Source organism: Brachypodium distachyon, chromosome 3 (assembly GCF_000005505.3).
Source record: "Brachypodium distachyon strain Bd21 chromosome 3, Brachypodium_distachyon_v3.0, whole genome shotgun sequence".
Lineage (NCBI taxonomy): Eukaryota > Viridiplantae > Streptophyta > Magnoliopsida > Poales > Poaceae > Brachypodium > Brachypodium distachyon.
In genome coordinates, this window is record NC_016133.3 from 15,533,117 (window position 1) to 15,548,067 (window position 14,951).

Consider the following 14,951-nt stretch of genomic DNA (forward strand, 5'->3'; position numbering starts at 1 on the left):
TCGGGGTTGTTCTGACTACAGTGAAGATTGCAACCATCTTCTTCTTCGATTCTAATCAGGCATGAACAGCATCAAAGATTGATTAGAATATCATATCAAATTAGTATGGAAAAATAATCAATGAGGGAAGACTTGATTAGAGGAATCAATCGTGTAGATTGATTTTTGCTTCCTGTAAAAGCATGTGTCTGTGCATGCTCCAATCGATTTCCAAAGATTGGTTTCCTCATGTTTGATTTCTCATGTTCTTCTCTGTTCTTCGTCTTGTGATTACCAATCATCAACTCACTGGTTTCCCAACATGGAGAAACAGATACATGGAGTACTGTATGGGTGCAGTTTGAAGCAGATTGTATGCACTCGTTTATTCGTTCATGGAGTTGCGGCTGCCCGCGGCGCCGCTGGACCAAATAATCTGGAGTTGCGGTTGCCCGCGGCTGCCCGTGCAGCCTATTGCGGCCAAAGCGGACAAGCCCGCATAGCCCAGTGTTGCCATTGTCGGTTTGAAGAGCGACAAGAGAGCGAGAGAACTGTGTTCGGGCCATGGCGTGAAAAGCTACAAGAAGACCATGCACTTCAGACTTTGCTTCATGGGAAAGGTCCATACGAAATGTGTGAAATCATCGATGAACACAAGATAGTATTTAGCACCCGAAACACCGATTACAGGGGAGGTCCATGTTGGGTTTGCCCAAAGAGTGAAGACGCAAACGCACACGACCATCACAAGATTATTTGATTATTTGGCCAAGTGCGCGTATGGTGCCATCTATTTTTCTCTTTTATTTCTTTCTCCCACCTCACGTTACAAACTTGATCCTGGTGCATGTATATATATGCACACCAAAACCAACTCCTAACACTATTATGACTCCAATCGTAATCTACTAGTATTGCTACTAATTAGCCACGTATTACTAAACTATCTAGACTCGGACACGACGTGCTCATCACCACACATACATGTCCTAAACAAACTCAACTCTTAATTAATCTAACAATCTCCCCTTAATCAAGACTTGTTGTCTTCCTTGTGCTTCCCCTGATCTTTACTCATCCGCAGCTTCATGACTCGTCGACTACACTCAACGTATGATCCAGACTTCCAGTCACGCTATCTCCCGCATGGACTACACCGCCCACACCTAGCGTAATACGTGCTAGCTAAACGCATAGCTCCATGTAGAGACATGTCCTCATTGAAGAGACTCACCTTCACTGGTTACCGCCCCACTATACGCTTGAGCTTCCATCTTCTCGCCGAGACACACAGATGACACCCGCCACCTTGTCTGCACGCACGTCTTCGCCCTCGGTGATACACCTCACCGGACAGCCCTTCGACCGTGACACACCTCCACTGCAACGTAGTCCCACACAGACGAGCACTTGGACACAACCACGACACACAAACGCTGATCTGGACGTACATACGCAGCTTGACCCGATGTCGAGTACTTTTCGACGATCAGGATGATCTCCCGTTACTAGGAGATCGGTCCACTGCGACGATAGTCCTATCTGATCTGCTGAACGTCGCTCCACTACACAGCCACCGATTGCCCGATCTGATCCGCGAACACCGTTCCGCCACTGATTGCCCGCTCTTATCCGCGGATGTCGCTCCGTCGCCGTTGCCCGCCCCGAGGCGCTAGCACATCGCCTCCCGGGGCAAGCGCGTCTTCAAATCTTTGACCTCGCTCTGATAACAAATGTTGGGTTTGCCCAAAGATCAATCACATGAACACGCACACGCACACGACCATCACAAGATTATTTGGTCAAGGACGCGTATGGTGCCCTCTATTTTTCTCTTTTATTTCTTTCTCCCAACTCACGTTACAAGCTTTATCCTGGTGCATGTATATATATGTACACCAAAACCAACTCCTAACACTACTAGGACTCCAATCGTAACCTACTAGTATTGCTACTAATTAGCCATGTATTACTAACCTATCTAGACTCGGACACGACGTGCTCATCACCACACATACATGTCCTAAACAAACTCAACTCTTGATTAATCTAACAGTCCACACATCACTGTGTACAAGTTCGAAAGGAAAAGAAGTTCTAGACGCAGAATCTGAAAATGGTAAACGAGTGTGTTTGCCTAAACGACATGACTGACAAACTGAAGATAAAGACTTGCTACAGGTAAACTGAAACTGCGATGAAGCTTGGGAGAAAACCTCTCGGCCCGGATGTCCTAGCCGTTGATGCCAGCGATCAGCAGAGACGCCGGTGTGTAGCGCATGGTTTGTGGCTGTGGGACGTTGAGGGATCGCCCAGCCCAAAACAAACAGATGGCCCAATCCAAACTACTACTACTACTACGAAGAAACAAAAGCTGACCAGAAGAGAACGATGTGAAAGATAAAATCCGCGGCATAGAAGGCGATCAATCCACCGTAGTCCATGAACCGATCAACGGCCCTCGGATGGATCCCACGGCACTCAACACGGTAGCTGGTAACATGGATGATGAGGCCGACGGCGAACGAAGACAGCAGGCGGACAGGAACGTCCCCAAACCGGGAGCCAAATGTGCATACAGTCTTGAGGTAAACCCTAGGCGGTAGAGGCCCTTGGACGGTGTGGCAGCGTCGCGGACCCTTTTGCAATGATGGTGGAAGGCTTGCCAATCCTCGACCAGCCCTCTTGCTTGCACGATAGGTGGGTGGACGTTGAGGTTAGCCTCGGCCATGCCCTCCTCCCTAGAGACGGCAGAGCTCCGCTTCTCTGGCCTTGGCCAAGTCCAGCAACCTCCCACCTGCTAAGTGCGTGTCCCTTGCGGCCTCGTATGTAGCAGCTTCATCGCCTTCCAAGTCAGCCTTTTGTTGGTCATTCTCTGCTCCGTAGGCGAACAACCTGTCAAAGAAAAGAAGAAGGCAAGGCACGGAACCAAAATATTTACATGAAGAGCGAGCCTCGCTTACCAAGCTAGCTTACCAACCTGTCTTGGAATATATGATCCAGTTAGTAATGCAGTGAGTTCTTCATGTGACGCGGTTCATTCTCTTGTTGAAAAACTAACAAATAATTAGTCGGCCCACACTACTCCAGTTCTTTTGTTATGCTATTAATACAATTTACAATTTGTATATCGTTATATCTGTAGATAGATATTAACAACATATTTCTTATTGCTAGGCTCGCTGCTAAATACGACCACCTCTCTTGTTCTTACTAGGTCACTCTGAGAAACCATGCACCATTGCCCATTACAATGGCTTGATTCCTATTGGGTAACACACGAAGTATATGCGAAGGGGAGGAGGCCAGGGCCCTTCAGGGAGGGGGGGGGGGGGGGTGGGGGGGGGGGGAGAAGGGCCCTCCCTGATGAAATGAAATACCAAGGTTGTATTCCTTAGCCGAGAGAAACATGTTATATATATTGACATCGCATACAATTTACAGATATAGGACTCCATGCACATTACCCAAAAAAAGACGGAGTCTGGAGAATTGACGGCCCACTAGTTTTTTATGACAGTGTCAAAATACATAGTGTTAGATACATAGTATCTTGTTGTGGCACTTCCATTATCACAAGTGAGCATGCAACCATAGTGGTTGCTTGTTGTGTCAAGGAATGTTGTTTGTTCTGTCATGGAACACATTCCCTATTTTGACAACATATGTAAATCTCATATATATCGAAGCATGATACACTAGATGATGTTGAAGAAGACTTTGGATTGCAGGCCTCCAACGTGATCAGATATATCAATCGTACAATGATAAGACATGATTCAATTTCCAAAGAGAAATATTGCGAAATTAAATGTAGAAAATATCAGAGAATGATTGACTCACATTGATCTCGCTCTCTTGGTGTCTGGAAATTTCTACATATGGCATGGAATAAATACACAACATATCACTACCGCTGTCAAATTGTAGAGAGAACTCCTTAGATTGGTTCCTCAATTTCACACGCGTAGATAAAAAATAGATCTAGCTAAGTATTACAAAATTATCAGTGGGACAACTAGAGCCAGTTATGAAAGAGAAAGCGAGTCCTCGGCTTCCACCCAAAACAAGCTGAATACACAAGGTTAGTGATATACACTGCAAATCCACTCTTTCGATTCATAAACCGGAAAGGTAATACCCATCTGATTTTCAGACAACAACAATATGTATAATGGGCAATAGCATGAATCAGTAAGACATGGTAAAGTGAAACTAAAAGCAAACTAAATCTAAATCCACCCCCACCTCACACACACAGCCCACTCCATTTCTTTGGTTGAATTATTATAGTTATGTTGAATTATTTTAAAATAGTTATGAAATAAAGCTAAATTTTGGTCATATTTTCTCGAGAATAGTTCTAAAAAAATTGACCGGAGTAATTCTGGAAAATGTTCTAACTCAATGACGCTAAATTCTCTTCATACCACTCAATCATGCTTTGATTCCCTATATACAGTTGGGCTAACCCCAAAAGAAATAGAGCGCCGTGACGACACATCTAATAACAAATCACAATGAACTGAAAACCTGAATGGTGATAAGAGGTTTGAAGACAGGACACTTGAAGATTCAGAGTCATTATGCAGTTTGACCAACCATTTTCCATGCCACAAAAACAAACACATGTACGGCTAAGAGTTTGACGCCAATGCACCTGAGAATTCTGCGGTTTTCTATGTTCAGCGTATGATCAAAGGGTCCCGGCCGGCTGCTGTTTTTGCCCCAACGAGACAGTCACTGACACAGTGGGACAGCAGCAAGCTGGTTCTTCAACCGGAAGTGGTATGCGGTTACACTAATCACAGTAGTATTACTTACGTCGACGTAAGTTTTCGAACTCTCTGCAACTTCATCATGCACGCATCTTGCGCATCTGCCGCTATTGCCATTTTGAGGGACAATACTACCGCTTCTAGCGCACAAGAATTCTGCCAACTTGTGGGCCATCATGACAACCTATTAAATATGTGATCTTGACCATCTTCAGGTGATTGCAAGTAAACGGTGTCCCGGTTGGATTTGATCTTGCATCTGATGTTCTATATATAGGCCTTTTGCAGAACAATGAACTGGTTTAAGGTATAGACTACATTGTTAGAATAATCTTGTATTTGTCTAATTAGGTCTGTTAGTTAGTTTCTGATTGAGTTCAGGTATGACTAGTCTTTGCAGTGTTTTCGGCTTTGCATGGAATACTTGTCCGTGTTCTCGTGTAGGTCTTTGCATGGAACTCTAGTCCATGTAGGTAGGTAATTTGTGTGTGAATATACAAACCCAAGGTCACGAAGGTTGCAAGTTGCAAACCTAGTGAGATTTGTGAGAAGAAAAATAAAAGAAAAATTCAAGGCGTGCTAGGTGCCTTTGGCCAGATAATTATGCGATGGTGTGTGAGTTTATTTTTTTTCATGTTAGCTATCCTTGGACGAAGTCAACATACACTTCTAAACTTTTACCTATGAAGGGCCGAGGGACCATCAGTAACCCGTCATTAGTGGTGACTTTCTGACCCACCATCAGTGGATCACACATCATACTGATGAGCTGGGCGATGAAGGCACATTGGCGGTAATTTTTTTCTGGGTGGGTTTGGAAACCTGCGGCTGGAGGTGTCACCAGTGATAGGCCGTTGACGAAGGCCCGTTAGCGGTGATAGGGCACCACTGAACGGAATGTTAGTAATTTTTATAACATTTTCGGCTTCGGAATAAGGACAACTGGATCGCGAATTTTGTTATTCTATGGGAAACTTAAAACACCGGTCGAGTAGCAGTCTCTCACAAAACTCCATATCGATAATTATTCAATGTCGCAGATGATAGAGAAGCACTAGCTAGCACAATATATCTTAACACATCTAGAAATTAAAGCAAGTCACTTGCAATAGTACAAACATATAGATCTTTCATGATCCCTTAAGGCTCGATTCAGTTGTGGTTGTTCTCCCAGAATTGAGCCTGGAGCCAGTCTATTGTCCCCTTCTCCACTTGAAATGCCTTGGCCAAAACATCATCTGAGATTGGCGGTTTGGATCCAAACACCGCATTGGCAATGGTGATAGCCCCAGGGTTTTGGCTGCTGAGTGCCGCTATTGCAACAGCTGGTTTGTATGGATTGGGGTTGAACTGAAAGTGGATGAGCCCCACAGGGAACACGAAAACATCACCTTTGTTGAGCACCTTGGAAAAGAACTTGTTGTCTGGGTTTGACGTGACGAAACCGACGTATAGTGTCCCCTCGAGCACCGTGAGGATCTCAGTGGCACGAGGGTGCGTGTGCGGTGGGTTTTGGCCTAAAGGTGCGTAGTCAATGCGTGCTATGGAGATGCCAAGGGTGTTGAGGCCAGCGATTTGCATGACGTTGATCAAGGTGACGTTGGAACCAACCTTGTTGGTCATCCTAGGCTTGTCGAGTTCGGCAGCCTTGAAGAAGTCATCCGCGTTCACGTACATCGGATTTTTGCAAACAAACCCATTGACAAGCACTGCATGCATGTGAAGTAACATGTAAGCATGAATTTTTGCGAAAGTTGTTCAAATACACATAATTTCAGAATGTGTTCCAACATATAAATATACTTTGTGAGAACAATATGCTCGAAAAAAGTCGAAGCATATATAGTACCTGGAGAATTCTTATCAGCGACACAGAAGTCTTGGAGAGGGCTAGGATCGGAGGCGATAACCTGTGATGAGACCAGTGCAAGAAGAGCAGCGAGGAGAAGGAAGGAAGAGGAGGAAGCCATCCTTAATTTGATCTTAGGCTCTTTGCTCTTCTATATCTCTCTGGTGTGTTTGGTTGCTGATGATTTTTGCTATGCTGCAGGGGGTGCTTATATAGCCGCAGCTAGCAGCGTGAAGATGTGAGAGGAGCAACAGAAGGGGTCAAGCACTCGAGTGGAACCAACCAACGGTTTGAAATGGTCTCTGTGGCTGCTGATCAAATTGATTACTCTGCGTTAACTTTTCAAGTTTCCTTTTGATATGTACGTCTAAGGCAAGCATTGCAGACTTGCAGTGTCAAGGCTTGCTTGATAGAAAATCACAATCTGGGCTTACAATATCTCCCTTCTGCACCAAACACAAGTAATTTATGATCCACAACCCGAAACAATTTATTAGATCAAGAGGATTCACATGTACAGACTAGGTCGTCAAGGTCGACATCATAGCATTATGATGAGTATGTATGTACTACTTGGTATAACCAGAAGAACCGGTGTCGCATGGGGTCTTGCAATGCTTTACTTGTGAGTTAATCAAGTAGAGAGCAGTTAATAAGGAAAGCCAAGTCTCAGCACTACTACTAACTAATCTGACGTAGTGACCTAGTTTGATCATGTGTTCATACCCTGTCGATGACTGAGTAGCTGTTTAAACTCATTACTGAAAGGAGATACAAAAAACACAGTACGACAGAGTATCTGTTACCCTGTACCTACTATACCTAATCTGACGTGTTGTTGCTTGATTGACCGTGTGTTTGTACTCTCGACGACCGAGTAGCTGTAACACCTCACCACAATAGAGAAGAACAAACAGGACTGAGACCAGAATTCGACTGAAACATCCTGAAGCTGGAGCACAAATCGTTGCAGATCACAAACTGCCCCTTGCTGCACATAACCATCAGGAGATGCAACGAGAGAAACATGCAGGCAGAAACAAGCCAGTAATACACAGACTACTGGTAGACGTAAGCTAGTTCAAGCAACAGCAGCTTGTATGTACACCAAAAGGCCGCCTCCAGGATAGACAAGACAACTATCAAAGTTCCAAAACAGTTTATACACTGGCTTCCGACTACTGAAGGTGGCAAGGTCGGATGGGTCATAGCGCAGCACAGGGCACCGGGAGATGATCATGGGGAGTAATACTCATGGAGGTCGGTGTAGTATCTGGTGTCATCGCAGGTCACATTGCGCAAGTCCGGGGAGTCCCCACCATGGGACGAGGGAGTCAGAGTATTCTTCCCAGTAGTTGTCACCATAGTCGTCACCACACTCCATTGCTGCCTCGTCGCGCAGATCACGAGCCTCCATTTCATACAGATCATCCATTTCGATCACTTCGCCTTCGTCCCGCCCAATGGTACGGAGATCAGGGCAGTGAACATGAGGCCAGCGTCGAGGTAGACAGACATGCCTGATCCTGGCGCACCGAGCTAGGAGTTCATCGTCGACATTAAGGTGGCCGCATTGCGTGAGGTCGAGGCACTTGAGGTGGGGGCAGCCTTCGAGGATGGCATAGACCCCTTTTTTGGTCAGGTTGTCGCCTGCCATCTGAAGGAGTCGCAGCTCATGCAAGTTTTCTGCAATAGCAAATGCCCCCTCATTGTGCCTCGCCTCCCAAGCCTCGTAAGGCTCCTCCTCCTCATCTTGGTCCTCGTCGTGATTCTGGTCCATCCTCATCTCACGCTCCATCGCATCTGAGTCATACCATTGCATATGGATTCTGAGGCGTTTCAGCTCTGGGCGTACTGCGCCAAGCTGCTTGAAAAAATACCCTAGGTGCTTCTGATGCGAGTACTCTATCTCTTCTAACATTGGACATTTAGCTGCAAGCCTAGCAACTGCGTCATCCCAAAAGAACCCAGAAGCGATGACTCGAATGCTCTTCAACGAGTTACCTCTGCAGAGTTAAGCATCAGAATACACATGATATATGAAATCAACCACAGACAATAAGAACAACGGCTATAAGCGGATTCCACTACTTTTCATAGATAATAATAGGGTTTTAACAGAGTAGATTTGGGCCTCCTGGAGGCATCTACTCTAGTTTGAGTTGATCTGCTTTTGGGCAATTTCTCTTTTTGTGTAGCATCATTCTTTGTTTGTTTTTTCCATGGAGCATGTCCTCCTTGTAAAGTTTTCCCCCCTTGCTTAATGGAAAAGGCAGAACCACTGCCAGGTTCGTCAAAAAAAAAATGCTCCCCTAATTGAGGAGACAAAAAAGCTAGTAGGTACAGCTGTATTTGATTTTAGTTTGCAAAATACTCAACTCTAGCATTTGGACTGTCCTTTGAACACCTAACTATACTAGACATGTCACAAGAATATACAGTATCATAAAAAGCTGACACCAATTTTGACAAAAAATCGCGGAGTTCATGCTTTGCAAAAACTATAAATGGGTGATAAATAGTGTGGCGGTGCTTAAGAGTCAAGACTGATAGCACATACTTAGAACAAAGGAAGTGCTGACATTCAAGAGCAGAAATTTAGGACAGAGAAAAATACCTGCTTGCAATGTAATCCAGGAGTTCGCTACTGACAAACTTCTGTGCCCAGAATGACTCCATCCGTCCGTCGGAACGATCAATCGCCACCTTTGCCATTTTACACACGACGTTTTCCGCCTTCGAGAAAACCAGCTTGTGCTGCGTCATGTCCACGAAACGCCACAACTGGCACACAAGCCCCGCACCCATGAGATCTCAATGGTCCCAAGCTTTGTGAAGATAGCAGAAAGTGCATCAACTGGAAGCTCAGACCAATCCCTAACTTCAGGCACAGGCAAAGGGTTTGACTCCACCTCCATTGTGCGAGGAAGTTCCTAAAAATGAGGGTATCACCACAAAGAGAACAAGGATGACTAACTTTTGCATGGTCCCATGCTAAATCACAGCTTGCACAAAGATAGAGGAAGCTAATGCAATATGGTTTATAAGCTAATACAATATAGTCAGTAGCAGCTTCTCTGTACATGGTAACACAAGTTTTAGGGGGAGATCTATGGACGATCAAATGGTTTAGACTGAAAAAACTTCAGACCTTTAAGTGATTCTTTTATATATAAGTCCATTTACTACAGTCAATATTTCTAACTAATAAAATCTCAAATGTAAACATGTAGAACTCTCTGCCAGCTGCTGCTCAGTAAAGTAAGGGCAAAGAAATCAACGTGCTAAAAAACACAGTATAAGAAAGGAACCAAGAGTAAGTGGTTATCTGCCCACCTGATATGAGGGTGCTAATTAACTGTCAGGAACCAACCAGTTAACTGGTAACTACCAAACGATGAAAAAAAAACTACTTTGCTGGAATAAACTTCTTGTCAAGTTTACTGTAAGAAAAAGAATACTACTCTGCCAGTCATGCTAGATGGAAATGACAACTTAAAAACCTCTGATGGCACAGAAATGAAAAGGAACGACCCTGCCAACCTTTGTGGCAGGAAGCGGCAGAGTCTTCAATTCAGGGCAATTTTGATGGACAATGACTTCAGAGGGTCTGAGGTTTCCACTGGGAAGCTGATCTCCCCCCCCCCTTTTCATGTTCCATCTCAGTGATTCCAAAAGCACAGTGCGGTGGTGGCATAACCTCCAATTGTTCGTGTTGTTCCATTCCCACTCCCTCATCAGTTGGCTGATCCATCGCAACACCAGTCTAATAAAAATATCTTCGCTTAAGTAGTTTATACAAATATCCAGTACATCAAATAATTAATTCAAAATATATTAACGATTTCAAACTACAGAATTATTATTTCCCTTCCATGCAGAGCTAAAATCACAAAGACATGCTCAACTAACCATTTTTCTAAGTTGATTCAATGTTCCACTCAGATTGCACGTTTACAAAATATTGCATCTCAATGCCTAAGGTCACATGGAAAAATCTAGGAGGAATACATAATTAAGAAAAATACTAGCTTATAGAATAATAACACAAAGACATAGTTAAATACCACATACCTCCATCTGAAACCAGAATAGCCATCCACCAAGCAAAAACAAACAAGATAAACAATGTCAGATAGATAAACCAAAAACTAGGCCAACACAGATCACACATACATAGTTAAATGGTAAAGCAACACTTGATCTAAATAAGAAAACACAAACACAAGTATGAACTCAAAGCTCAGTTGGTTGGTGCCACAAGCGGTGTGGGTCATCCACTGATCCCCAAGCTGATCAGAACTATATATACTATTTAAAATCTTTACTACTTATTAATTTCGAGTCTGCGTAGGTCGGTCGTCCCTCGTACATCCCCCGCACACGCTGGAAAAGCCAGCAGTCCCGCAGGAGACGGAACCGCTCGCTCTACGATCGCACCGTCTCCTCCTTCCCTCCGCCCACTCCGCTTGCTTCCGTCGTCTGTTTCGTGGTTCGTCCGTCGTCCTCAACTTCTCCCGCACAGCGCGCGCAAGCAGATAAATCTCACGCCGCCGCAACCTTCTGCGCCTGCCTCCTCAACCCACCACACGGCCACCTCGCAGGACCCGCCGCCGCAGCCGTCACCGCCCCTTATTCCGCCACGGGCGTCGTCAAGGAGCACGCCGGGAAGTGCCTGCTGCTCACGGAGTCACGGGCTGCATCACAATGGGCGAGCTCCAGTTCACCGACAACTCGTCGTCTTTGGTGCCACAAGTTCCGGATCAGCGCCCGTGTAGTTCCCGTCGAAACCGCCTCCACGCGAGAACCCACCCCAGCCCCGAAACCGCCACGGCCCCCGAAACTGCCCCCGCGCAGGAGCCGCCGCCGACGAAGAAGACTCAGCGGCAGCAACAGGGAGAGGACAGGGGCAAGAAGAGAGAGCGAGAGATGATGATGATGTCCACATGCCCGTCCCTCCCAACCCCCCTCCTCCGATCTCATCCGAGGTGAATTCCTCGCTCAACTTTGCCCATGTCCCTTCAACCCCTTTTCCATCCTGCATCCCAGGCCCCACCGTACGCCGCGCGCCGAGCTTGGAATCCCGCCCAGATCGGTTGTTGGCCTTTGTCTCGTCACTGTCGGAGGTAGAGGAGCATAGAGGGGAAGCAGTGGCAAAGGGATGTGAGATGAGCTCACTCGGACGCCTCCAGAGCTTGCTCTTAGGGCGACCTGAGACGCCACACTGCAGGCCACGCCGTTGCGTGAATCGTCGGATGTGGTGGTGGCGGACAGCTACCGTCGTTGGAGACTCGGAGAACCCCATGACTCCATGAGCCCATGACTGAAGGATTGGCAGTTGCGTCCTCTCGGATGAGCCTCATCGGCAGGCGCTGCCAGATGCACCATCATTTTCCTGATCCTATCATGTTGTTGAACTGGGTTCCTTGTTGTCATGTAATTTTGGAAGAGATGAAAAACAAGGGAAGGAAGCAGGGACGAATCCGATTCCATGGACAAGGAAGGGACGCAGCTGGAGGCACTGGTGGTGCGGATTTTACTGCAGGGTAATTCTATTGCTTGATTTTGCTATTGATGTCTTTAGAGTTCAGATCAATGCCTATGATTTTGCATTGCAAAACTCTGTTTTGTTGTTTGAGCAGGTGGCTGACTGCTAAATGTTACTCCGTACCATAGTTTCAACAGGAAAAAGGGTTTATTTCGTCAGTTGAAACTATCGGTGTTAAGGCAGACACAATATGCCGCATACTAGCATTTTGGTTGCATATATGCTAATCTTGATCAAGCTTGCTATTTGGTTTTCTCAATGCACGAGTATCCACGAGATTTATACTGGCTGCAGTACTCTTACGTAAACATATATATTGATGTAGTAGAAACAACAAAGATATGGTCAAAGTTTAAATGGACTTACAAAATATGGTACTTCTACTTAGTTTCAGTGTACATGCATATTTACTCTCACTTTAGTTATATCTATCTGTGCATAAACAATAGTGCCAGATTATCTGATAAACAGTGAGTACATGTCATTCTTTTCATGTTTGGCATATTCTTGTTTAGCGATGCAATGTTTATCTTTCCGTTGCAACGCACGGGCCGTTAAGGCTGACCCAAACAGAAGCTAATTTAAGCTACAGACCTACAGCTTGAAAAGAAGGACAGGTGCTGTACTGTCAAAGCACCGATCCACTTTAATTGGGACTTTTTCTGGAACTCTTGATACACAATAATCCAACTGAAGTGCTTCGAATTGCCAGGAAAATTGAAATACGCCCATACAATCTATTACAGTAATTACATCTCAGAATCAGTCCAATTTCGATCGATTTACCAAACCACATTCAGTAAGCACACACCTGTCTGTACTTGTGCAGGTAGAGCTTGAGGGGTTCATGTAGTCCTGAAACCCCAGCGTGGCCATCGCCCACAGCAGGTCGTGGCCGGTCATGGCCTCCTGCTTCTCCCTCCTGCACTTGTCGCTCGCCCTGCAATGCAAGATAGTCCCATCTATTACTCGCCAAAACCAAAAGCTAAAAAAAAGACAAATTAGAGTAAGCTCCCAATTATTACTAGCTGGTGATGAAGGCGATGAACTCGGAGACACACGCCTGCACGGCCTCCTTGGCATCCTCGTCGATCTTGCCGCCGGGCGGGATGGCCTTCCGCATGATGCGGCTGATGTTGGCGGTGGGCAGGAGCAGGCCGTCCCGCTCCCTGGCGCCGCCGACGGTGCTGCGGCCGCCGCATCCTGGGCACAGCGGCGGCGGCGCGTCCGCCATGTCCGTCAACCCAAACCCTAATTAACGGCTAGAAGGCTCGAGAAGCGCGCGGTGGCCGGAGCGTGGAGGAGAGAGGGGTTTGCGGAGTGTGGGAGCGAGAGAGGGGTTCTCGTCTTATATAGGAGTAGGCACGCGGGGAGCGACGCGCCGACACGACGTGGTGTTGTGAGCGACGCGGATTCTGTCAAACCCCCGTGATTTACACCCCCGTCCTGGCCGTCCTGGCCACATATTTCCTATTCCTCCCTCCCTCTCTCTCTTTTAATATATGGGCTGGATTAAATTAGTGACAGGGATTAACGCTGTGACTTGCCGACATATTTTTTGTTTTTCTCTCTCGTTTCTAAGTACATATTTAATACGTTATGAATATGTATCGTACCTTGTCAAATTTGAAATACATTACGGTACATGACATGTACCTTATCGGTTTTTAAGTAACTCGTGTACATTAACTTATGATACATCACATGTATCTTAACAGTTTGCAGGTATCTCGTCGGATCAAATTATGTACAACATGTATGAAGACAAAATCACAGTACAAACGTTCATAAAAACGTTACACTAAAAAATCACAGTATCTCATAAACCAAAGTACCTCATGGTTAAGTACATGTGCCTCTCGTTCGACGCCGCGAGATCCAAAATCAAAATCAAAAGAACAACATACTCTGTCCATGGCCCACGATGGGATACAAAAATCAAAACAAAACCAGATCCACAGAACGATCAAAATACCTCATCGATCACACTAACTCATCGATCAAAGTACCTCATCGATCTGCATCGGTTCAAAGAGAAACCACAATATCCAAAATCAAAGTACCTCAAGTACCTAACGTACCTCTGTCCCGGCCCGCGATGGGACGACACAAAATCAAATCAATACAAGATCCGCTCGATGTGGGCAGCCGTGGCTGAGCCCACGGACGAAGGCCGCGGCGGCGGAGCCCGGGACGGCGTTGGAGATGAGGCCGAGGAGCCCGGGACGGTGTTGGAGATGAGACCCGGACGAAGGCCGCGGCGGCCAAGTCGACGGTCGGGGCGGCGGGGTCATCCCTCTCACCGGCGGGATCTCCCCGGCGGGATCTCCCCGGCGGCCGATCCAGGCCCACGGCGGCGGCTCTCGTCGGAGGAGAGGTCGATGGGGGTGGCGGCGGTGTTCCGCTGGGTGGAGGCCGTGGTGGTGGTGAAGTCGGAAAGGAGGAGGGCGTGGGTGGAATGGGAGGACGCGCCGGAGGTGGAGCGCCCGGTGGAGGAGCATGGCCGCCATGACAACACTCAGCGAGAGATTAATCAGGGAGAGGGAGAGAGAGATTAATCAGGGAGAGAGAGAGATTAAGAAAAAGGAGACGTGCACGTGGTTGGCAGGCACGGGGGTGTAAATCACGGGGGGAGTACCGGGACGTAGAGGCTGAGGTCTGAGAGGAGTGGGAGCCAGCAGGGTGGTGAAAAGAGAGTGGAGAACGCGAAGCGGTGGTGAAGAGAGTTGAAGAGGAGGAGACGAAGTCGGTTCGTTAACTTTTGCCACGTTCGTGAGTTCGTCGCATTTTCATGAAA

At 46.5% G+C, this 14,951-nt stretch overlaps 2 protein-coding genes and 1 pseudogene across 2 annotated transcripts; all 3 read right to left on the reverse strand.

Annotated features, from left to right (window-relative positions):
- Positions 1–5,749: 5,749 nt before the first annotated feature.
- LOC100825425 (germin-like protein 8-11) lies at positions 5,750–6,782 on the reverse strand. The gene is made up of 2 exons (XM_003573465.4): positions 6,607–6,782; positions 5,750–6,466 (listed from the first exon to the last, which is right to left on the reverse strand). The coding sequence occupies exons 1-2, from the start codon at positions 6,725–6,727 to the stop codon at positions 5,910–5,912; spliced, it is 678 nt and encodes a 225-aa protein (XP_003573513.1). The 5' UTR covers positions 6,728–6,782; the 3' UTR covers positions 5,750–5,909.
- A 904-nt stretch (positions 6,783–7,686) lies between these two features.
- On the reverse strand, positions 7,687–14,830 carry LOC100841340 (annotated as a pseudogene).
- LOC112268541 (nuclear transcription factor Y subunit B-1-like) lies at positions 12,583–13,388 on the reverse strand. Its single transcript, XM_024461372.1, has 3 exons — positions 13,204–13,388; positions 12,966–13,094; positions 12,583–12,586 (listed from the first exon to the last, which is right to left on the reverse strand). Exons 1-3 carry the CDS (start codon positions 13,386–13,388, stop codon positions 12,583–12,585), a joined length of 318 nt encoding a protein of 105 aa, XP_024317140.1.
- Positions 14,831–14,951: the final 121 nt, after the last annotated feature.